This window comes from Lissotriton helveticus, chromosome 4_2 (assembly GCF_964261635.1).
Source record: "Lissotriton helveticus chromosome 4_2, aLisHel1.1, whole genome shotgun sequence".
NCBI lineage: Eukaryota > Metazoa > Chordata > Amphibia > Caudata > Salamandridae > Lissotriton > Lissotriton helveticus.
The window spans coordinates 89993984-90017074 of record NC_136064.1 but is presented as its reverse complement, the minus strand read 5'-3'; the positions used below and the strand labels follow the sequence as shown (position 1 = coordinate 90017074).

General features: G+C 45.4%; 1 protein-coding gene across 2 annotated transcripts in view; it reads left to right on the top strand.

Annotated features, from left to right (window-relative positions):
- LOC144752052 (phosphatidylinositol 3,4,5-trisphosphate 5-phosphatase 2-like) overlaps window positions 1–23091 on the top strand; it is a 598959-nt gene that overhangs the window by 271140 nt on the left and 304728 nt on the right. For both annotated transcript variants that reach the window (XM_078640002.1, XM_078640003.1), the window contains exon 4: window positions 21824–21962. In XM_078640002.1, the coding sequence (XP_078496128.1) occupies window positions 21824–21962 (139 nt within the window). The remainder of the gene's footprint in view (window positions 1–21823; window positions 21963–23091) is intronic.

Genomic DNA, 23091 nt, shown 5'->3' with positions numbered 1-23091 from the left:
TGCGGTCGGTTTGTGACGTAGCTTAGTCGGAACTAGTGGTGGCGGAAAATTACTGGATGCCTCCGGGGTCGCTTTTGGCAAGCCCTCGGCAAGAAGAGGATACATACCCTTAATGAGGGCATGCCTCTGTCTGTCTGACTGTTCGGTTTTGACTCGTTCACCTATCTCGATTAATTCCCTTTCTTGGGCTCGTTCTAAAGATTCTCTACTTAATTCTGACTTTCTGATTTCTTTTTCGGTTCTCTTATGAGATTCTTTGCGCCATAACTCGATGGCATCTTTCTGTGACTGTCTGGCTTTCTTTTTCCATAATGCTTCTTCTACTCGCATGATGCACTCGGCATCCCATGTGCCTGATACAGGCCATCTATACTTTTCCTCTAACTGTTTGGTATACTCTACCCATAAATCTAGATATAATATGGCACTTATGCCATGCTTCTGATACATAAAATGACCTGGACTGTCCCTAGGCGGGACAGGAACTGCTTCTTCTAACAGACCTTTTCTAGTTCTTAACTGACGTAGTCTGGAAAATAACGGCATGACTGAACTGTTAATCTAGACACAATACAATACACAATGAACACGATAATTACTCCACATTCATACCACGACATTAAAATACATAAAGAACATTTAAAATATCAGTTCGAACAGAATACTACCTGGAATACTGAAAACAGAATACCTGAATTTTCTCGAGAACAGAACTGACTAGAACAGAAACTAGATGCACTGCTGAAACAGTACGAAACTTACCGGTCTCATAAAGAGACACGTCAGGACCCGCATCCACCGAAGTGGACACTTCGTTTTTGGGTCTGTGTACCACCAACCCACGGACCAGAGTCAATTAGATTGACCCTGTCTAGATACTACCCCAGCAATGGTACTCACCGGGCAGCAAGAACGGAAGGCCTCGGACTGGACTGGACTGCTTCGACGCCGGACGGACGAACTTCGGACTTCTGTTACGGGTGGGCCTCCGGATACCTCGGACCTTGGACTCTCGGCTTGGGCTCTGGTCGGGACTCGCCGCGTTCCTCCACCGCCTCGTCTGGATGCTGGACCGCCACCTCCGTCTCCTCCGTGGGCCTGAGGGATACTTGAAGCAGAAATATCTGCACGTGCACGGTATGGTTCCGTCACGGCTGCAGAGGGTCAGGGGGCCGGCGTGGCTTCACCGGCGCGTGGGGAAAGGGCAAGTCCCTGTTCGGGCGCCATTATGTGGTATATAAATAAATAATACCGGATCTAGGTTTTACTGGACATAGTAATAACAGATAGCTCAATAAATAAGAGTCAAGATTCGAGGTAGTAGGAGTTTGCAGGTTTAACACAGCATAAAGGACAGGAACAGGACAACCTGCACGGGAACAGGATGGCAGCGCTGCCGGGGGCAGGATCAGAATCGGCGTAACATTTAATAACAGTGCATAAATATATATACTAAAACAGTTACATTACAATGAATACAGTAGGCGGAGCAGTGGGTGTGGTCAATAGCAGTCGCGAAAGATAAGGCATAAAAGTGGGTGTAACAGGGGCGTATACATAGACATGTGATGTAAACGTAACAGAATATGTCATAAATGGGGCGGAAACATGGAGGGGGCTACCTAAGGAGCCGGGACCTCTAACCTAATGGTGCGCGCAAACTGACAATGACGTGTTACTAGGAGAAGCTGGGGGCTATGAACTCTGTGCTAGGAGCAGAGACTGAAGTCTGGAGAGTCAGGGCGACATGTACCTAAACAGTATCTAGTATCTGATGTTTAGAGAACATGTTGATAGAATCCAAAAGTTATCGGGGTAAAGGCTAACGGACTCTAAGACTGGAGCATGCATTATTCTACATGTAGTGCGTGATGAAGAATATTAAATGACCATTAAATGCAGTATTTCTCTTACATGGAGACGTAAAGGCTAGACAATGACGGAAACTATTGATGCGATTCAGTAGCTTAGGAATGCAGAGAAGGAGGGCTGGACTGATAACTAGAATCATAACATACTCTTGGCAGACTCAGAGGCAGAGCCAGGCTGAGCCGGGCACTGCGAGGCAGGATGTAAGTGAAGGGTCGAGGATACAGGTGGGGGCTGTATCGCTCCTCAGCGAGGACTCAGAAGACAGGAGCTGAATCTGGTGTCCGGGCCCTTTTGAGGCCTAGAAACGGGGACTTTACAAAGAAATAACGTGCACACTGAGAAACGTGGCAACGTAACTTTACATAGGCCTGATACTCGTAGCTTTCACGAGAACTGGAAACTGGCATATTAATGATGGACACAACTGTAATTGCGTCTTTAATCAAACATGGGGGATACATATGCATATTTAATCATGCACACATAACATAAGATGGAGGACACGTAGGGACACAGAACATGGCAAAATTTACTTTTCCACAAGTAGTGAGTAGTGAGTAGAGTAGTGAGTAGTGAGTGCAGAGTAGTGAGTAGAGTAGTGATTAGTGAGTAGAGTAGTGAGTAGTGAGTAGAGTAGTGAGTAGTGAGTAGAGTAGTGAGTAGTGAGTAGTGAGTAGTGAGTGCAGAGTAGTGAGTAGTGAGTAGAGTAGTGAGTAGTGAGTAGAGTAGTGAGTAGTGAGTTGAGTAGTGAGTAGTGAGTAGTGAGTGCAGAGTAGTGAGTAGAGTAGTGATTAGTGAGTAGAGTAGTGAGTAGTGAGTAGAGTAGTGAGTAGAGTAGTGAGTAGTGAGTAGAGTAGTGAGTAGTGAGTAGTGAGTAGTGAGTGCAGAGTAGTGAGTAGTGAGTAGAGTAGTGAGTAGTGAGTAGAGTAGTGAGTAGTGAGTAGAGTAGTGAGTAGTGAGTAGAGTAGTGAGTAGAGTAGTGAGGTGAGTAGAGTAGTGAGTAAAGTAGTGAGTGCAGAGTAGTGAGTAGTGAGTAGAGTAGTGAGTAGTGAGTAGAGTAGTGAGTAGTGAGTAGAGTAGTGAGTAGTGAGTGCAGAGTAGTGAGTAGAGTAGTGAGTAGTGAGTAGTGAGTAGAGTAGTGAGTAGAGTAGTGAGGTGAGTAGAGTAGTCAGGTGAGTAGAGTAGTGAGTAAAGTAGTGAGTGCAGAGTAGTGAGTAGAGAAGTGAGTAGTGAGTAGTGAGTAGAGTAGTGAGTAGAGAAGTGAGTAGTGAGTAGAGAAGTGAGTAGTGAGTAGAGTAATGAGTAGAGTAGTGAGTAGAAAGTAGTGAGTAGAGTAGTGAGTAGTGAGTAGAGTAGTGAGTGCAGAGTAGTGAGTAGAGTAGTGAGTAGAGTAGTGAGTAGTGAGTGCAGAGTAGTGAGTAGTGAGTAGAGTAGTGAGTAGAGTAGTGAGTAGTGAGTAGTGAGTGCAGAGTAGTGAGTAGTGAGTAGAGTAGTGAGTAGTGAGTAGAGTAGTGAGTAGAGTAGTGAGTAGTGAGTAGTGAGTGCAGAGTAGTGAGTAGTGAGTAGAGTAGTGAGTAGAGTAGTGAGTAGTGAGTAGAGTAGTGAGTAGTGAGTAGTGAGTAGAGTAGTGAGTAGAGTAGTGAGGTGAGTAGAGTAGTGAGTAAAGTAGTGAGTGCAGAGTAGTGAGTAGTGAGTAGAGTAGTGAGTAGTGAGTAGAGTAGTGAGTAGTGAGTAGAGTAGTGAGTAGTGAGTAGTATGTGCAGAGTAGTGAGTAGAGTAGTGAGTAGTGAGTAGTGAGTAGAGTAGTGAGTAGAGTAGTGAGGTGAGTAGAGTAGTCAGGTGAGTAGAGTAGTGAGTAAAGTAGTGAGTGCAGAGTAGTGAGTAGAGAAGTGAGTAGTGAGTAGTGAGTAGAGTAGTGAGTAGAGAAGTGAGTAGAGAAGTGAGTAGTGAGTAGAGAAGTGAGTAGTGAGTAGAGTAGTGAGTAGAGTAGTGAGTAGAAAGTAGTGAGTAGAGTAGTGAGTAGTGAGTAGAGTAGTGAGTGCAGAGTAGTGAGTAGAGTAGTGAGTAGAGTAGTGAGTAGTGAGTAGTGAGTGCAGAGTAGTGAGTAGAGTAGTGAGTAGTGAGTGCAGAGTAGTGAGTAGAGTAGTGAGTAGTGAGTAGTGAGTAGAGTAGTGAGTAGAGTAGTGAGGTGAGTAGAGTAGTCAGGTGAGTAGAGTAGTGAGTAAAGTAGTGAGTGCAGAGTAGTGAGTAGAGAAGTGAGTAGTGAGTAGTGAGTAGAGTAGTGAGTAGAGAAGTGAGTAGAGAAGTGAGTAGTGAGTAGAGAAGTGAGTAGTGAGTAGAGTAATGAGTAGAGTAGTGAGTAGAAAGTAGTGAGTAGAGTAGTGAGTAGTGAGTAGAGTAGTGAGTGCAGAGTAGTGAGTAGAGTAGTGAGTAGAGTAGTGAGTAGTGAGTGCAGAGTAGTGAGTAGAGTAGTGAGTAGAGTAGTGAGTAGTGAGTAGTGAGTGCAGAGTAGTGAGTAGTGAGTAGAGTAGTGAGTAGTGAGTAGAGTAGTGAGTAGAGTAGTGAGTAGTGAGTAGTGAGTGCAGAGTAGTGAGTAGTGAGTAGAGTAGTGAGTAGTGAGTAGTGAGTAGAGTAGTGAGTAGTGAGTAGAGTAGTGAGTAGTGAGTAGAGTAGTGAGTAGAGTAGTGAGGTGAGTAGAGTAGTGAGTAAAGTAGTGAGTGCAGAGTAGTGAGTAGTGAGTAGAGTAGTGAGTAGTGAGTAGAGTAGTGAGTAGTTAGTAGTGAGTGCAGAGTAGTGAGTAGAGTAGTGAGTAGTGAGTAGTGAGTAGAGTAGTGAGTAGAGTAGTGAGGTGAGTAGAGTAGTCAGGTGAGTAGAGTAGTGAGTAAAGTAGTGAGTGCAGAGTAGTGAGTAGAGAAGTGAGTAGTGAGTAGTGAGTAGAGTAGTGAGTAGAGAAGTGAGTAGAGAAGTGAGTAGTGAGTAGAGAAGTGAGTAGTGAGTAGAGTAGTGAGTAGAGTAGTGAGTAGAAAGTAGTGAGTAGAGTAGTGAGTAGTGAGTAGAGTAGTGAGTGCAGAGTAGTGAGTAGAGTAGTGAGTAGAGTAGTGAGTAGTGAGTAGTGAGTGCAGAGTAGTGAGTAGAGTAGTGAGTAGTGAGTAGAGTAGTGAGTAGAGTAGTGAGTGCAGAGTAGTGAGTAGTGAGTAGAGTAGAGTAGTGAGTAGTGAGTAGAGTAGTGAGGTGAGTAGTGAGTAGTGAGTGCAGAGTAGTGAGTAGTGAGTAGAGTAGTGAGTAGTGAGTAGAGTAGTGAGTAGTGAGTAGAGTAGTGAGTAGTGAGTAGTGAGTAGTGAGTGCAGAGTAGTGAGTAGAGTAGTGAGTAGTGAGTAGAGTAGTGAGTAGTGAGTAGAGTAGTGAGTAGAGTAGTGAGTGCAGAGTAGTGAGTAGTGAGTAGAGTAGAGTAGTGAGTAGTGAGTAGAGTAGTGAGGTGAGTAGTGAGTAGTGAGTGCAGAGTAGTGAGTAGTGAGTAGAGTAGTGAGTAGAGTAGTGAGTAGTGAGTAGAGTAGTGAGTAGTGAGTAGAGTAGTGAGTAGTGAGTAGTGAGTAGAGTAGTGAGTAGTGAGTAGAGTAGTGAGTAGAGTAGTGAGTAGTGAGTAGTGAGTGCAGAGTAGTGAGCAGTGAGTAGAGTAGTGAGTAGTGAGTAGAGTAGTGAGTAGTGAGTAGAGTAGTGAGTAGTGAGTAGTGAGTAGTGAGTAGAGTAGTGAGTAGAGTAGTGAGGTGAGTAGAGTAGTGAGTAAAGTAGTGAGTGCAGAGTAGTGAGTAGTGAGTAGAGTAGTGAGTAGTGAGTAGAGTAGTGAGTAGTGAGTAGAGTAGTGAGTAGTGAGTAGTGAGTGCAGAGTAGTGAGTAGAGTAGTGAGTAGTGAGTAGTGAGTAGAGTAGTGAGTAGAGTAGTGAGGTGAGTAGAGTAGTGAGGTGAGTAGAGTAGTGAGTAAAGTAGTGAGTGCAAAGTAGTGAGTAGAGAAGTGAGTAGTGAGTAGTGAGTAGAGTAGTGAGTAGAGAAGTGAGTAGAGAAGTGAGTAGTGAGTAGAGAAGTGAGTAGTGAGTAGAGTAGTGAGTAGAGTAGTGAGTAGAAAGTAGTGAGTAGTGAGTAGAGTAGTGAGTGCAGAGTAGTGAGTAGAGTAGTGAGTAGAGTAGTGAGTAGTGAGTGCAGAGTAGTGAGTAGTGAGTAGAGTAGTGAGTAGAGTAGTGAGTAGTGAGTGCAGAGTAGTGAGTAGTGAGTAGAGTAGTGAGTAGTGAGTAGAGTAGTGAGTAGAGTAGTGAGTAGTGAGTGCAGAGTAGTGAGTAGAGTAGTGAGTAGAGTAGTGAGTAGAGTAGTGAGTAGTGAGTAGTGAGTAGAGTAGTGAGTAGAGTAGTGAGGTGAGTAGAGTAGTGAGTAAAGTAGTGAGTGCAGAGTAGTGAGTAGTGAGTAGAGTAGTGAGTAGAGTAGTGAGTAGTGAGTAGAGTAGTGAGTAGTGAGTAGTGAGTGCAGAGTAGTGAGTAGAGTAGTGAGTAGTGAGTAGAGTAGTGAGTAGAGTAGTGAGGTGAGTAGAGTAGTCAGGTGAGTAGAGTAGTGAGTAAAGTAGTGAGTGCAGAGTAGTGAGTAGAGAAGTGAGTAGTGAGTAGTGAGTAGAGTAGTGAGTAGAGAAGTGAGTAGAGAAGTGAGTAGTGAGTAGAGAAGTGAGTAGTGAGTAGAGTAGTGAGTAGAGTAGTGAGTAGAAAGTAGTGAGTAGAGTAGTGAGTAGTGAGTAGAGTAGTGAGTGCAGAGTAGTGAGTAGAGTAGTGAGTAGAGTAGTGAGTAGTGAGTGCAGAGTAGTGAGTAGTGAGTAGAGTAGTGAGTAGAGTAGTGAGTAGTGAGTGCAGAGTAGTGAGTAGTGAGTAGAGTAGTGAGTAGTGAGTAGAGTAGTGAGTAGAGTAGTGAGTAGAGTAGAGTAGAGTAGTGAGTAAAGTAGTGAGTGCAGAGTAGTGAGTAGAGAAGTGAGTAGTGAGTAGTGAGTAGAGTAGTGAGTAGAGTAGTGAGTGCAGAGTAGTGAGTAGTGAGTAGAGTAGTGAGTAGTGAGTAGAGTAGTGAGTAGTGAGTAGAGTAGTGAGTAGAGTAGTGAGTAGTGAGTGCAGAGTAGTGAGTAGTGAGTAGAGTAGTGAGTAGAGTAGTGAGTAGTGAGTAGAGTAGTGAGTAGAGTAGTGAGTAGTGAGTAGTGAGTGCAGAGTAGTGAGTAGTGAGTAGAGTAGTGAGTAGTGAGTAGAGTAGTGAGTAGTGAGTAGAGTAGTGAGTAGAGTAGTGAGGTGAGTAGAGTAGTGAGTAAAGTAGTGAGTGCAGAGTAGTGAGTAGAGTAGTGAGTAGTGAGTAGAGTAGTGAGTAGAGTAGTGAGTAGTGAGTGCAGAGTAGTGAGTAGTGAGTAGTGAGTAGAGTAGTGAGTAGTGAGTAGAGTAGTGAGTAGAGTAGTGAGGTGAGTAGATTAGTGAGTAAAGTAGTGAGTGCAGAGTAGTGAGTAGAGACGTGAGTAGTGAGTAGTGAGTAGAGTAGTGAGTAGAGAAGTGAGTAGAGAAGTGAGTAGTGAGTAGAGAAGTGAGTAGTGAGTAGAGTAGTGAGTAGAGTAGTGAGTAGAAAGTAGTGAGTAGAGTAGTGAGTAGAGTAGTGAGTGCAGAGTAGTGAGTGCAGAGTAGTGAGTAGTGAGTAGAGTAGTGAGTTGAGTAGTGAGTAGTGAGTGCAGAGTAGTGAGTAGAGTAGTGAGTAGTGAGCAGAGTAGTGAGTAGAGTAGTGAGTAGTGAGTGCAGAGTAGTGAGTAGAGTAGTGAGTAGTGAGTGCAGAGTAGTGAGTAGAGTAGAGTAGTGAGTAGAGTAGAGTAGTGAGTAGGACATCACAGGCAGCAGCAGTGCAAGCTTCTTACACTCACAAGGAGACCACAGGCAGCTGAGGTGCAATCTTCTCCCACTCACAAGAAGGACATCACAGGCAGTAACGGTGCAATATTCTCACACTCACAAGGAGATCACTGGCAGTACACACCACATGAACACACTCCATAACACATAGCAACAATACATTGGCATTTACAATGCCATTAGCTCAAACTCAAATGTGTGCTGTGCTGGATGTGTGCTGGATTTTGTAAAGCGCACGGCTGCCCGTGAGCGTCCCGGCGCTTGCTTAGGGAACCCGTCCTGGTATTCCCCTGTGAGAAACCCCAGCAAGGTGTCCACAAGGTGAAAGCCAGGCATCCCGCCGCGAGGGGCCGTAGTGGAGATTAAGCAAGCTATTGCCCAGAGTCGCAGAGTGTGACCCCGTGAGTTGAGTAGGCACCAGAGCGAGAATTGTCGAGTCCGTGTAATTTTTTGAGCCCGAGACCCGCAGAGGCAGGGAATCGAACCCTGGTCCACGGTCGATCTCAGCTTCCGGGTCTGCCGCCTCTAACCACTGAGCCACGCTTCTCCAAATAAATCCGAGCCGATTGCATTTCTAATGCTTGTTTCAAAGTGCCATGTAGCGCACATACATGCCCTTAGCGCATGTATGTGTGCCACACTGCACACATGTTTATTTCAGGGGTGCAAAAGAGTTTCCTATTGACACCCTTGCAACCTTGCAATTGCATTCTCAATTTGCGATTCTCTAATTGAGAATCGCAAATTGAGAATGTATTTCCATTCATTCCTATGGGCTTTCTAGCCCATAAGAATGAATGGGATGGTATTCCTTATTTGCGAATCTCAATTTGCGATTCGCAAATAAGGAATAGGTGGGATTCGCAAAATATTTTGTCTAATCCTACGTACATTGCGTTTTGCGATTCTCTAATTGCGATTCCCTAAAAATCGCAATTAGAGAATCGCAAAACACGTATTACCTACATATGGCCCCAAGTGATTTGCCCAGAATCACAGGATGCTGAGCCGATGCTGAGATTCAAACCTGGTTCTCCAGTTCCACAGTCGGCAGAGCTGCGGCCATAATGCCCCATCCTCTTCCTGGTAGCTCTGCACTGTGTTTTTACCCTTGCAGAACGCAGAGCGTCAAATTTGATTGCTGTGCTATGTTGCGGCGAAATTTAAAATCTGGTCGTGTGCGGGTCTCCTCAGCTTGTAGGGAACACTGATCAAGGAGCAAGGAGTGGGGACTTACAGAGCCTTTGCATGGGTGATTGTGCGGATGTGGCCTCATGTAACACTTATAGACCTACCCTTGTTCAGCAGTTCCTTTGCTGCATGAATGCTCCCATGCTTCTTATGCCTGTGTAAAATGCAGTTGCATGGTTCGGCCTACCTTCACAGAAGTGTGAGCTGAAAGCGCCATCTAGAGGCTTTTAAAGCCAAATACTGGTCACAATTTGCAACCAGTAATTATTATTATTATTATTATTATTATTGCATTTCTAGCGCGCAACAGCTACCCACAAAGGGTTTCCCGGTGCGAATTTATGGAGTTGTATAATTAGGGCTAAGTCAGGAGGAGTATCTAGATGTTAAATAGCCAAGTTTTTAAGGCTTTATGAAAGCTCATGTAGTTTATCTCGTTGCGTACTGAGAAAGGCAGGGAATTCCATAGCGAAGGAGTTTTGAGACTAAAAGCTTTTTTTGTGAACCAGCCGATGTATATATAGGTTGATTTCCCCAAAAAAGGAATTCGGACAGTGTCTCAATCCGACATACCTCATTAATATTCAGAAGTTAGGTCACAAGTCATGACGCACTACCATGGACTTCATTTAGGGGTCAACAGAGATCACACCTGCGACCCCTGCCTTGCCCCTTGGGATGCCTGATACTGCCTTTGTGAGCAGGGCCTCGGAGGTGGCAAAATCAGTGCCAGGAACTGGTGAGAGTGTGCTCATGTAAGAGAGAGTGTGTGTATGAATGAGTGTATGTGAATGTGTAAGCATGTGTGTGTGAGTAGAAGTAAACATTAAATGGTGTGTGATGTCTGTGAGGACATGGGGTGTATTGTATCGTGTGGTAGTGTAACCTCACTGTGTAATACAATTACCAACCCCTTTAGAACCCTTGGGTTTTGTCTTTCAAACCCTCTTCTCGGTCTTGGGTGGCTGCGGCACTGTGCAGTAAACCGTACAAAGAGGCACAAGCGTAAAGCATTTAAAGGGCAGTAAACTATTTGAAGAAGAAATCGACACAACACTCAAGAAATCCAACACCAATTTATGAAAATAGACTGTATTTTTGTACGAATTTAGACATTAGAATGAAAAAGATCCACCAGTGCGTTCCGGATATATAGATTTTTACAAGCAGTAATAAATCAAGGCAATTTCATTCAACCACTAGGAAGCCTTGTCAGAGTCAACATATTAGACACTTAGGAGGCGATTCTGATGTCAGAAAAACTGAAGTCCGTCCGACATCGATTCGGTTGTGGGACCGACCGACCTCCTGCCAGCGGTCCCAACCCAGGAATTAGGATGCGATGAACACTGTTCGGTCTCATTCCTAATCTTTACACTGGGAGCATGCATCTCAACTGGAATGCATGCTCTCAGTGCAAAGTGAAGAGGTGCAGTTCATCCCTGCATCCCGGGGCAGGCACCTTAAGGATCCTGCCACGGGGCGCAGGGATCAACTGGGGGGCATCATTGGTGCCCCCTAGGCCTCTATTCAGAGGCCTCGCACCCATGGGGGCCCTGCTGGGGGCCTCCAAAGTCCGATTCCCACAGCCTTTCTATATCAGAAAGGCCGGCACAGAAAGGCTGTGGGAATATTCCATCGTAATCCCTCGGCTGGAAAAAGCCGCCCAAGGGATTGATGGAGGATTTCCGAATGGTAGCCGGGCTCTCCGCGCATGTCGCAAGCCATTCGGAAATCCGGTTTGGATTCCTTTCTGACCGACCCCACCAAAATGGGTTAGTTGGAAGGAATCCAAACAGCCAACTCTGATGCGGCCGGAATGGCTCCGACCGATGGTCGGAGCTGTTTGCAACGGCATCGGAATCGGCCCCTTAGAAACTTTTTTAAGGGAAACTTAGGTCCGTGTCAATGTGCTCAGTCAGACATACTTGAGGCGACCAACTCTGACAGGGATCTAGTCGGGGGGACGAGCCAGGTTCTCAGGAACAGTTATCTTCACAGGTGAAATGGTCCTTCAGCAGTTTCAGGCACTGTATCCATGTTGCAATCGATTTCTATCGAGTGGTCCTGATGCAAGTGATGAAGGATACTACAGATGCTCTAAGCATGCTGTGGATGTGATACAGTTGATGGAGGGATTCCTCAATCCACAAAGATGGCAAGGGGGTCCTGTTTGCAGGATTGACATCCCACAAACTCCTCTCCAGTCTGGCCGAAGTCCAGTCACCACTGGTCTATCAGTCACCCATTGTCACCGTCACAGGCCAATCCTTCCTGAGTTGATAACTCAACTTCTGAGTTTCCCAACAACTCACCAGCATCACTCCCGGGTTCAGCTGTCTCGGGTGCACCTCTGTGCTGCAGCTCTTGGTCCCTGGAGCTCCATGACGGCGGTTGTAGCGGCTTGAAGACTTTGGGTTTCCAACTTTCCCCGGCAGACTTCTTCAGCTGTTGTGTCCCTGTGCTGTGAACAGGAGACCAGTAGGCTGGCCCTTGGAGTCTCCTGGCTTGACTGGGCTCCTGAGACAACTCCTTCTTTGAGCAGGGCATGGCAGGCACAGTCCATCTCTTCGCTGACCAACAGGTGCCGTCTTCAGATGTGCAGCCTCTCTTTAGCATTCCCTTGGTGCAGTGGGGCAGTCCTCTCTTGGTCCTTCTTCCAAGTCAGTCAAGATCTGAGTGCCAGGGCTGCCCCTCTTATGCTTGGAAAGTGCCCTCAGGGCAGGGTGCAGTTGGTAGTCAGTGAGCTACCAGGTTCCCTCCCACCTGGTGACCACTCCCTAGGAAGTGTGGCATCTCGCTTTACCAGGATGCACCATTCTGCCCACTCCCAAGTTGGCAAAACCCCTCTCTCTGTGTCCAGACCTTACTAGCCCACCCCAGGATTGTAGCTACCTTGGGGAAACTTGTTTGGCAACTGTTTTTCCCCTTCTGCTCCCGGTATCAGCCTGTCGACCTCAACAATGGGGCAGCCCTCCACCTGATGTTACACATCTGCACTATAAAGGCGGCTTCACCTGTGAAGCCTTGCTTTTGGGGCTAACACCTAAATGGCTTCCTGCAGGGGGGAGGTGACACCTCTCTGGCCTGCAATGCCTAATGTTTCTCCTTCCTGAGAGTCGTTGGCACGTCTCTCCAGGAGGGCAGAAAGCTGTTTCGTGGAACAAGCCCCCTGTGTGCCTGGGTAGACACAGGAGTTCTAAAGGCAACAAAGAGGCAGCTTTGCTAAAGCTTCACACTGCAACAAGTTACATTAATTTCGACTTGAGATACAAGTCAGGCTTAAAGTAACGAGTTGTTTGATACCTTGGAGTGCCCACTCTGGTCACACCATTCAGGAATTAGCACATCTGAGGGGCCAGCATGTAACCCTGTACTCGCAATCGAGCGACTAAGGGCTAGATGTAGGTAATTCCCATTTACAGACTCATAAATACCGAATTTTACCGATTCGGTATTTAAGAGTCTGTAAATGGGAAGGGAGCAGATGTAGGTAATTTTAAATTCTGAATTACCGAATCTGTAAAATTCGGTATTTACCGATTCTGTAAATACAGAATCGGTATTTCCCATTGATTCCTATGGGCTTTGGAGCCCATAGGAATCAATGGGAAATACCGATTCTGTATTTACAGAATCGGTAAATACCGAATCCTGCAAGGGTGCAGGGCGTGTCACTTTGACACCCTCTAGCACCCCAAGTACAGGCTTGTGTGACATGTGGCACACATACATGCCCTACGGGCATGTCTGTGTGTCACATTGCACAGGTGTGCATGCACAGATGTGCATGCACACCTGAATTCGGTATTTTACCACACAATAGGATTGTGTGGTAAAATACCGACTCTTAAGGGCCTGTGGCACTGTAAAGTGTGCCACCTACATTTGTAATTACAGAATCGGTATATTTACTGATTCGGTAATTTACCGAATCGGTAATTTTACCGAATCGGTAAATATACCGATTCTCTAATTTTAAGCCCCCTACATCTCAAAACCCTAATACCGGTCGGTAACGGCCGAAATCGGACGTTTCCGACCGGTATTAGGGCTCCTACATCTGGCCCTAAGTCTTTCCACAGTAAAACACAGTAGGTTTGTGTGTTTTACTGTCAGGACTTGTGAAGTACATGTCCTGCCTGTATCATATGTTGCACACTGCCTTTAGGACTCAGTAGGCCTGCCAGAGGGGTGACTTACACACTTGTACTGGGGAAGTGGTGGCTTTGCCATTCCTTTTAATGGCAAAGTCAAATTTGCAGTGCACGACCGCTCTCCCAGTGTGCAGTGGTGAACTGGGAGACTCGTTTAACTTGGGAAACCTTCAGGGTGGCACAACCAGTGCTGCCAGCCCGGGGCAACCCTCAAACTTACATGCCCTGGTAGCCAGGGTACCATTTACTAAGGACTTACAGGTAAGTTAGCCCTTTCCTGTTGGGTACAGCCATACACTTTAGGGTCAGGGCACTGGCACTGAGGTCTGGTTAGCAGGCCTTGGTGCACTCTCAGAGTCGAAATGCCAGAATCATCAGACGCAAAGCCTTAATAAATTGAAAAATTTTAATAGTCGGAAACACCGTTCAGCTGATTTTGGGGAAGCCAGTGTTTGTGCTCAGGGAGCTTCCGCCTCTTCAAAGATATTTTCCAGGAAATCAGTCACAAGTGCAAAAGCTGACATCCCTGTAGAATAAGGCCATATACAAAACTTTCTTTTGAAGTTTTATTTAACATCACCAATTTGGTGATGTCCATTTGCGCCTTCCAGTACCTTACAATTTCATAATTGTCCAGCAACTAATACTAGTGTTTGGTAAATGTAGGGCTGACGTATATGATTCTGAGGGCTTCTAAGCCCGCCGCTCCCTGTTTTCTGGTGATTATTTTTAATGCATGGTACCACATAAACTCACTATATTTACACACACAGTTTGAAGCAGAGGCGACAAAAAATGGACTGTATACTGCCCTATACTTGATTTTAAATCAACACCCGAGTGTTAAGAAAGTTTCATTCACCTAAGAGAAAGTCTTTTTTTTTAAGGTAGGAGAAAATAAAACAAGCATTTACAATGCAACGGTTTCGCCTTTGGAAAAGTTAGAGCTATTGGCAATGTAAATGACAATGCCATTTATTTATCTGTTTTCAAAACCAACACATAAATAAAAATGTTGTCATTTACAATGCCAATAGCTCAAACTTTTCCAAAGGCGAAACCGTTGCATTGTAAATGCTTGTTATTATCTTTTCTCTTCATCACCATAGACAGTTCCCACTTTTGCCAGTCACATATTCTCTGACAGTCTTGTCTCTACTTTGCCTTTCACTTTACTCCAGTACATCCCATGCATGAACTCTCACCTCATATTTAAATCTGTAGCTCCCAGCCATATAACAGTAACAGTATATTTCGGCCAACTCTTTGCCCACCTTTTCAGATAACATCAAGTTGTAGCTTTTTGACCTACGACTCAGCAGGATGATCATGCATGTGAGCTGATGGTAGTTTTTTTTTACCAGGACTGAAGCACTAGATGACGATCTGAGGTCTGGAGGGGCACACCAGGCATAACTATCGTCAGCTCCCATGGTTAGAGAGAGCTGATCATGGGGGCAGGAGCCAGGGAGAGTTGGCTACTGGCCTCTACCAACAACACAGGTGAAGTGAATTGCAGGGCTCCTCCACGACATTAAAGCGATCTTTTGTAGAGGGCCAGGCTTGTGGGTGTTGGAAAGAGGGGACAGAAGACCTCTTTGAAGCTAAGGGAGTGTCCTCTGGCCTTACCTGTCTCATTATTCACTTGAATTGTTATTCCCCACATGTTAAGAAGTAATTAAGTGGGGCAACCTCCCTTTCTTTTATACATTTGTTTTCTCTCTTTCCTGACAGGAGATTCTAAGATCCACCCCACTGTACTGCTCACACTTCAAAGTGATAAAGACCTTGGCTGGACCAATCTTTGCAGAATAAGCAAAAGAGACAACTGCTCCGAATTTGTCTCAGAAGTAACTGTTGGAATACATAATCAGTATCTGCAGCCTCTGTATAAAAATGTGGTCGAAACTTATAGACGGTGTGCCAAGATTTCTTCACCAGACATCGAGACCTCCACACCGGTGGTGACTAAGAAACGCTCTTCTGCTCCAGGAATTCCACCACTAAATACCCTTGCAAGTTTGGGACTAAAGCTTGGGAAACTTCGACAAGATTGCCAAGAAGGGATACCCACCTCACGCTTTGAGGGAGACAACCGACTGACTGCTCCTGAGCAGAACTGGAAGTGATCCAAAATGAGGAAGACATCGCTCACAAAGACAGGGCTGTGAAGGAACGAAGGCACGACAACCCAAAGACGCCCACTATCGCATCAACAAATGATCTGTTCTGTGAGGTTGAGATACAGAAATATCGAAGTTACCCCACAATGTGAGCAGATCTGTGTAGATGGAGGACACTAAGAAATGTCTGTCCTACAGAGTTTTGTTGCAGAACTAAGCACTAAGAAGCCATGCAGTGCTAAGGAAGGCAGATTGCTGTCCAAAGTCCTCACAAAAAGAATTAGGAGTACCGGAAGAAAGCCACATTGACTAAGAAGATTGCATCCACAACTAAGTACTCATCAAGCCCACAAAGCATAGGTACCTAGCTTGTTTGGGCCCAAGGGAAAACCAAAAGCGCAAGATCTGAAAGCCACAAGTACAATAACTCCATTGCAGCCTGAATTAATGCTAGGGCTACCCCTGCACACCTCACACCATCGCCAAATACACTGCATGCGCACTAGTTAGCAGAGCTAGGGTAGGATCCGCACTCCTCGGGCTCTTGTGAAACATGTGGTGCACAGCACGTTGAACAGTGCACTGTACCGCAGGTACAAGGGAGTGGCATAAGGTGACTCCCCATTAGTTACAGAAAGATTTGAGTATTAATCTGTATATTTATTGTTTTTGGAATTATGTACAATTATTTGAATTAAGTCAAAGATTTTTAAAAGAAAAATCGTTAGCTGAATATTAAATTATTAACTGATAATTGTAGTTTATGGAGTTCCTAATCCCCATCTCCTACCTCGGTGCGTAAGCCCTGGACTGATCAACTTTGCGCCTGTGAGGGTCAGGTGCTAAACTGGTGCACAGTATTGGCTCAGTCGTAAGGATAAACCCCAGGCCAATACTGGTAAAAATCTCTTATTGTCACAGCCTGAACCCATTAAGCCCCGACTTCACTGCCCACAGCTGTCTGGAAAGGGCGCAAGAGTCTATACAGAAACACAGTGGGTCACAGTTCTACTGCTGCAAGATGAAAAAACATTACTGCAAACGACATGCAATGCAATCTGCTCTGTCACCCAAATGTATGTACCAATCCATCATTTTTAGTCTACACATATTAAAAACATACTTACTTTGCTTTGGCCTTGGCAACTGTTTTATTCGAGGTGCATAGAAGAGAAAGAAAAGAGATTATTTCACAATCTTTTATGAACAGCATATTGCAAATACATATCCGCATACACAAGTAACAACAGGAATAGGTTTGTGCATCTATTGCAACCATTAGTTCCAGCAGTCATGAAATTTGAGATCATAATGGCTGGCTGGGGCCACGAGGATGTGAGCAGTCATTCTTTAGGAGAAAAAAAAAGCCTGAGAGAGGTCTACGATTGTTAATACGTACACAGTAAGAATATTGCTGGACTATTACACCCGCCTGCTTTTTTTTAAATCTCTCTTCATCCTTCAGAAACCACTGCTGCATCTTCAGGATCTGAACCGGACTTACCTACACAACCATTTTATGTGCAACATGTTGATACTTTAGTATCTTCTCGAACACCTTCCTCTCTCAGTTACCCCTATATCAGCCCCAGTCTCCTTTCTGGAATGTCCCGCTCTAGTTTACCATTTGTTCTTTCATTTGAAACCTTCCTTTTTGGTAACCATTAACTCTGTTAACATTAAGGTTATTTTTGTTGGCTGGGCCTTTTATTAATCTTGTTTGCCATGTAATTCCTTTATTCGCTTCCAAATGACCCATTTACGTTTGGCTTAAGAAATGCTTTTTTCAGTACTCATTCATGCTAAATCCCTTTGGAAAAATAAGAATAAGGCACCTAAGTACACTAGCTGGTGTGCCGGATTTTGCGTCGGATTGTACAAGAGAGAGCGCCATGCAAGCATCGTGGTTAAGGAACAGAGGTCGCCACGCTAATATGGCATTTGTTGTTTTCTTTGTTGGCCCTGGAACAAAGACATATAGAAAATATTGACTAAATAAGTTCAGATAGCTTCTAAATTCCTTGGGGCAGATTTATGAAGGCCTTGCGCCGCCGATGCGTCATTTTTAACATGGGAAAAAGTGACGCACCGGCGGCGCAAGGCCTTCATAAATCTGCCCCCTTATGCTTTAGGTCTGAAAAAGTTAAAATTGCCATTGTCGTCTCAGCCACTGAAGGTAACTACTTTGCGTGCGGTTGTTGTCCTTATTATAGAACAGAAAGCGGTCACTCACAGAGACGTTAGCCAATGGCTGGAAGTGGAATGGCAAACACCTGCCCCATGCTGTAGAGGGCAGAAGAAAATGTTAATAGGACAACAAACTACCAAAGAGAGAACACGGCTTTCTGGAAGTCCATATAAGTATATAATAAATATAAGTTTATTTAAAAAAAAAGGTTATGGCTAATGTCAGACGTAAAAATGAAGGACCACAACGAGAATGCTGCTTGGGGGTATGGGCACTAGAATAAAGTGCGCACCAACGAGTCCCACCCTCCTGTGATAACATCCACTGTAAAAGAGGCAAAGTCGTGTATCTAGAGGTTTGCAGGTTGCCCCCTTCAGCACCTCTGTGGCGTGCACCCTGCCTCTAACGGCTGCTACACAGGACGCAGGCGGTGCACCGAGAGGGCAGCCAGTACATTTAGTTTCAGACCACTTCTGTAGATGTAACAGGAATCACAGAGCTCCCAAAAGCCCCTTAGAGGACCTGAGCCCCACAAAAGCTGGGATAAATATTAACTGGAGCTATCGCTTTGAATATAACCCTCCAGACCGCCTGACACGAAGGATGCTTCCCACCGAGAGCCTGTCATTGAGGGTGCATTTCCGGGGACCCTAATTGTTTCCTTCTGCCATCACTTACAGTTCACGCCGGTTAGAAACATGCCTCACTTTTCTCCTTACTCCTCACGGTCACTGCGCAACATGACAACTACTTCCAGGTCCGGGTCAAAGGACAGCTCAGACAGAGACAGCACGTACTGAAGAATGAACGCTCCTTTCGCGTCACAGCCGTCCGAGAATGCGCATGCGCAATGCAACTTTGTCACTGGAGTGTCCAGCATTCCTGGCCCCCAGAGCTTCAACGTGGATTCTGGGAACTGGACGAGGGAGTCTTGGGCGTCGAGTTGCTCCGTGATGATGGTCTGATGAGCGGGAACCAGAAAACATAAAAAGGCGGAGTTGAAAAGAGCCTCAGGGTAGTCAGATCGTGCCTGAACAGTCTTGTGTATAAATATGAGGGACAAAACGAAATGGATCTGAGGTGGTGCAGGCTGGGGTGCTTTCAGCTGCACCCCATTTAAAATCCACACCTTTACTTGCGAGTGAAACTGCCCTAATGGTCTGGTGCAGCAAATACCTTTAGCCACATTGCTAAACAAGTCAGGTCCCGGGCCGCGCTGTGATTGGCTGACGTCACGGGGGTTTCCCGGCCGGCAGCCAATCACAGCGCGGCCCGGGAATGACCTCACGGGGGTGTCCCGGGCCGGCAGCCAATCGCAGCGCGGCCCGGGACAAAGGGGCGGGGCTTAAAAAAAGCACCAGAAACGCCCCCGAATCGCGTTTTCGAGAGAAAACGCGATTGACAGCCTCTGCCTCCCAATGGCTAGCCTCCATTTATGGAGCTAGCCAATTGGAAACAGAGGCTGTCCTAACCTCACTATTAGAAACAACAGATTTCGATCTGGGAGTGGCTTCGCCCCTCGCCAGGTTACGAAACCTAAAAACCATAATGTAGATATTTAATGCCAGCACTGTATGAACAAAAAAAGGAGCATTGTTCAAGTTTAAAACCTACAGATCAGCATAAAGGTGACATTATGGTCTATGACGTCAATATACCTTTGGCCCAATGATAACATCATAGGACATCCCATTACTGGCTTTTGGAGCCAAACTGGAGAATAGGACCACGAGTAGCCTGATCCAGATGACGTCATGAGACAGGAATGTCACTACATAAAAGGCTCTGTGCTTGGTGACCAGGAACCTTGCTAACATACCTCCTCATCAGCACACTGATCTGGGGGGTGCCATGAGATGTCGGTCACTACCGGGGCAGCGGCAACTACTGAGCGTATATGTCAGAAGAGTACATGGTTTCAGAGATTTGTTGGTAATCCACTTCCTCCTCAGAGATGTAGTTTCACCCCTTAACAGCATCATCTCCTGGTTCCCCAAACGTGGGTCTGACGCAAACGTAGTACTCTCTCTCCTAAACTAGTAGAGCTGGCAAATAACTAGGCGTGTGCAGTGTTGGGAAGCTATCCTTTTCTTGTACCTTTTGTCAAATTCTCAGTAAATTCCCAAAGTTGTAAAGTGTTACTCTTCCCACCACATTTGCTTGACTATCATGAGTTTTGCCACAACATACATCTCAAACAGTAAAACACACATTTGTCACTGTGCATAAAAAACTCAGCAAAAAGGTAAATTTGCAGAAAAACCCAATACATCTTCATACTTGACTGAACTTCATCACAGTGAAACTATCTGCGCAACACGTAGAAATCTTTGCAGTAATAAGGGCAAACTTAAAAGGGGAAAGCCTGCAAAGTTGACAAGTTGCACTGATTGGGATATTAACAAAACTTTTAATGTATAAAAACTTCTTGTGCTCTCCGAGAAATAAATAGTTCAACGATCCCCTTCCCTGCTCGATTGTCCTGTCCTTTTATGTGCAGAGACTCCACAGTCGTAAAGATACTACTCGTAAAATGCCTTTGTGAATAGGAAACAATTGTAAACTGACACACATGTGTAAGTTTACCTTTGCGAACTGAGGGGCATATTATCAAGGGGGTTTATCTCTGCCTTTTTGGCTTTAAAAGCCAAGAAAGCGGAGATAACATTATCTCCCTATTACCTATATGTCGCTAACACCAGTTAGCGACAGCTATTAGGAGATAGCGGCCATCTTGGGCCCCGCTTTGCATGTCAGTGATATTTATCACTAATGACATGCAAAGTGGGCGTGCCAAGATGTTAGCGACTGGAAACAGTCGCTAACATCGCTATCTCCTATTACCAACTTTTGGAGATATTCGCGCTAAGCGCAAAATTCTCCAAAAGCTAACACCTGCCCTGAGCAGTTCTTAGCCATGTTATCCAATGGGAGGTGGATAACATGGCTAAGAGCATTGGCTCGATAATGCATGAATATCGCTGATTTCTCAGCGATATTCATGCATTGCGGCCGATTTTTATCGCATTTGTGATAAACCTTGGTAATACCAAGGTTTATCTGCGATAAAAATCGCCGCAGCTCAGCGGTAAATTTTTGTCTCTAACCAAGCAATAGCGATAATTATCGCTATTGCTTGGTAATATGCCCCTGTGCCCTTTGTAACAGGCTATGGTACTGCAGGCGTGTGCTGCTTGCTCTTGGGAACTTGATATTGGCAAAAGCCAATAGGTCTGGCATTAAAGTGCTAGCACATACAAATAGCACGTAGGCATGGCTGTGTTTCCATGTGTTAACACTTTAAAACCAGTACCGATAGATGTTTAGCTCTTCTGTGCCATTTGAAAAGGGGTCAACTGAATGCGAGTTGACCTTGATTATGCACTAACAGAAATAGTCCAGTCCACACTGCTAGGCTATGGTTGTACGACGTACAATGCAGGTAAAGACATTGTATGCCTTTGCCACGCATGTCTTACCGTGCATGTTTTTACCACAAACATGCTTTTACAATGCATGCCATTACCACGCATTGTTTTTGTATATAAAAACAATGTATTTGTGGGGGGCGACCTGTCACACCCACCAACTTACCTTAAATGCGTTCTAAAGGCATGCACGGGGTACAAATATGTGAGCTAAAAAATGCGTGGTAAAGGCACAACGAAGTAAAAACCTCGTTGTAAAGACTGTTTCTCGTAGGCCATTATCCCTTTGGTTGGTCCTTGTTCTTAGTGTCACAGTGCACAAATAAACATAGACTAGAACTCAGCCCAGAGTGGCTGAGATTCACTCAAACATTCCATCCATCACCTTTTTGTTCTTCCCAGGATAATCAGTAAGCCCAGCACTGGGTCCCGTAGCTTCCTGTGACACAGGACTCAAGCTGCCCCTTGCTGATTAGCCCTGAAACCTGTCTGAGGTCGTTTTTGCTCCCTTTCATGGGGGGCATGGCCTGAACCTGTCTTCTGGGGGCCATGGCTAATGTGCATGTGTCTGGTCCCTGTGTGTCATGGCACGGTGAACAAACAATGGCCTGGAATTGGGCAGCCCAGTACTTACCAGTTTCAGAGATTAGTTCATGCATTCCATACATCTTTTCTTTAGTTCTGTGTAAGTAGCATGCTCATTTGTTTTGGGTCAGTGTTTGATCTGGTTTTGAATTCAGGGTATTTTTAGTACATGTTGTGCTCTGCTTCATATGTCAATCAATCAATCAATCAATCAATCAATCAGGGGGTTTATAGAGCATGATACTCACCCGTGAGGGTCTCAAGGCGCTCCTGTGATCTTGTCTTCATGCCATGAGGGTGAGGCACATAGTCTGTGCTGTGCACTGTGTGTCAGGCCAGTGTCTGATGCCCTGTCTCCTGTGTCTCTCCTCAGACCATCCAGGGGATTCCGGTGAAGTTCTTCCGCACACTCAGCGATCTGGTCGCCGTTTACCAGCAGCCCAACAAGGGGCTTGTGATACCGCTGCTGTACCCTGTGGGAAGAGTCGCAGAACCAGCCGAGGACGACTCAGGTGAGCATGGAGCCTACTGGTCCATGAACCAGTGGCAGGGGCACCACTTAATACATTGTAGGGTGAAAGCACAATGGCAAATGTGGATCTTCAACGTAATACACAATGTTCACAAAACATTACTGGTATGTTATGGGTACATGTTTATTTGTACACACATTACTGGCATGTTAAAAGTACATGTTTAGTTGTTACGCACATTACTGGCATTTTAAGGGTACATGTTTATTTGTACACCCATTCCTGGCATGTTAAGGGTACATGTTTATTTGTACACCCATTACTGGCATGTTAAGGGTACATGTTTATTTGTACACCCATTACTGGCATGTTAAGGGTACATGTTTATTTGTACACACATTACTGACATGTTAAGGGTACATGTTTATGTGTAAATATGAACTATGGGCATCGATTCACCAATGTGTCAGCAGTAGTGGAAGTGACTTCACACACCTGTAGACCCCCCAAGACATGCAAGGCTTTGCACCTTGCGCACCCTAAGGCTCGCGAGAGCCTCCCATTTGCTGGTTGTGGTCTAGAACAGAAGAAAGGAGTTGTAGCTCTAAAACACAAGCATAGCACCTAGAACCCTGTTAACTCTGTGTGGGGGCTGCTGCCTTTAGGATAACACGGGTGGCAAGGCCAGTGCCAGTGGAACCAGAGGACTTCTGTCTGTGGTTTACGTCCACAACACCAACGAAAATATGGACGTACTTACGAGGGCCTTGGGTCATGCTTGCACCGCGTTACGTGGTACATGCACGATGCAAAGCGCCACTTTGCGTGTCTTTGACTGGCTTCAAAATATAGAGTAATGCAACACAGCGCAAATCGCTTAGTTGCTTTACTCTGCCCAGGGGAGGTGTTTCATGGACGTTGTGGTGGGTGTTCCTTCGCAACTGCCATGTTTTTTTTTTTTTTGTGTGATTATTTTATTGAAAACGTAGGCATATGACAATGGTAAGGTCAAAGTATTCAAACTGGCGATACAGGTAACATAATCAATGGTTCCTTGAAGCATATACATCACAGATAAGGGAAACAAGCTGAACCATACATAATCAGGACCCCTCGGTGATATCCCCTCTGGCTCTCGGAGGTTCACAGATCTCCCCTCTATAAACAT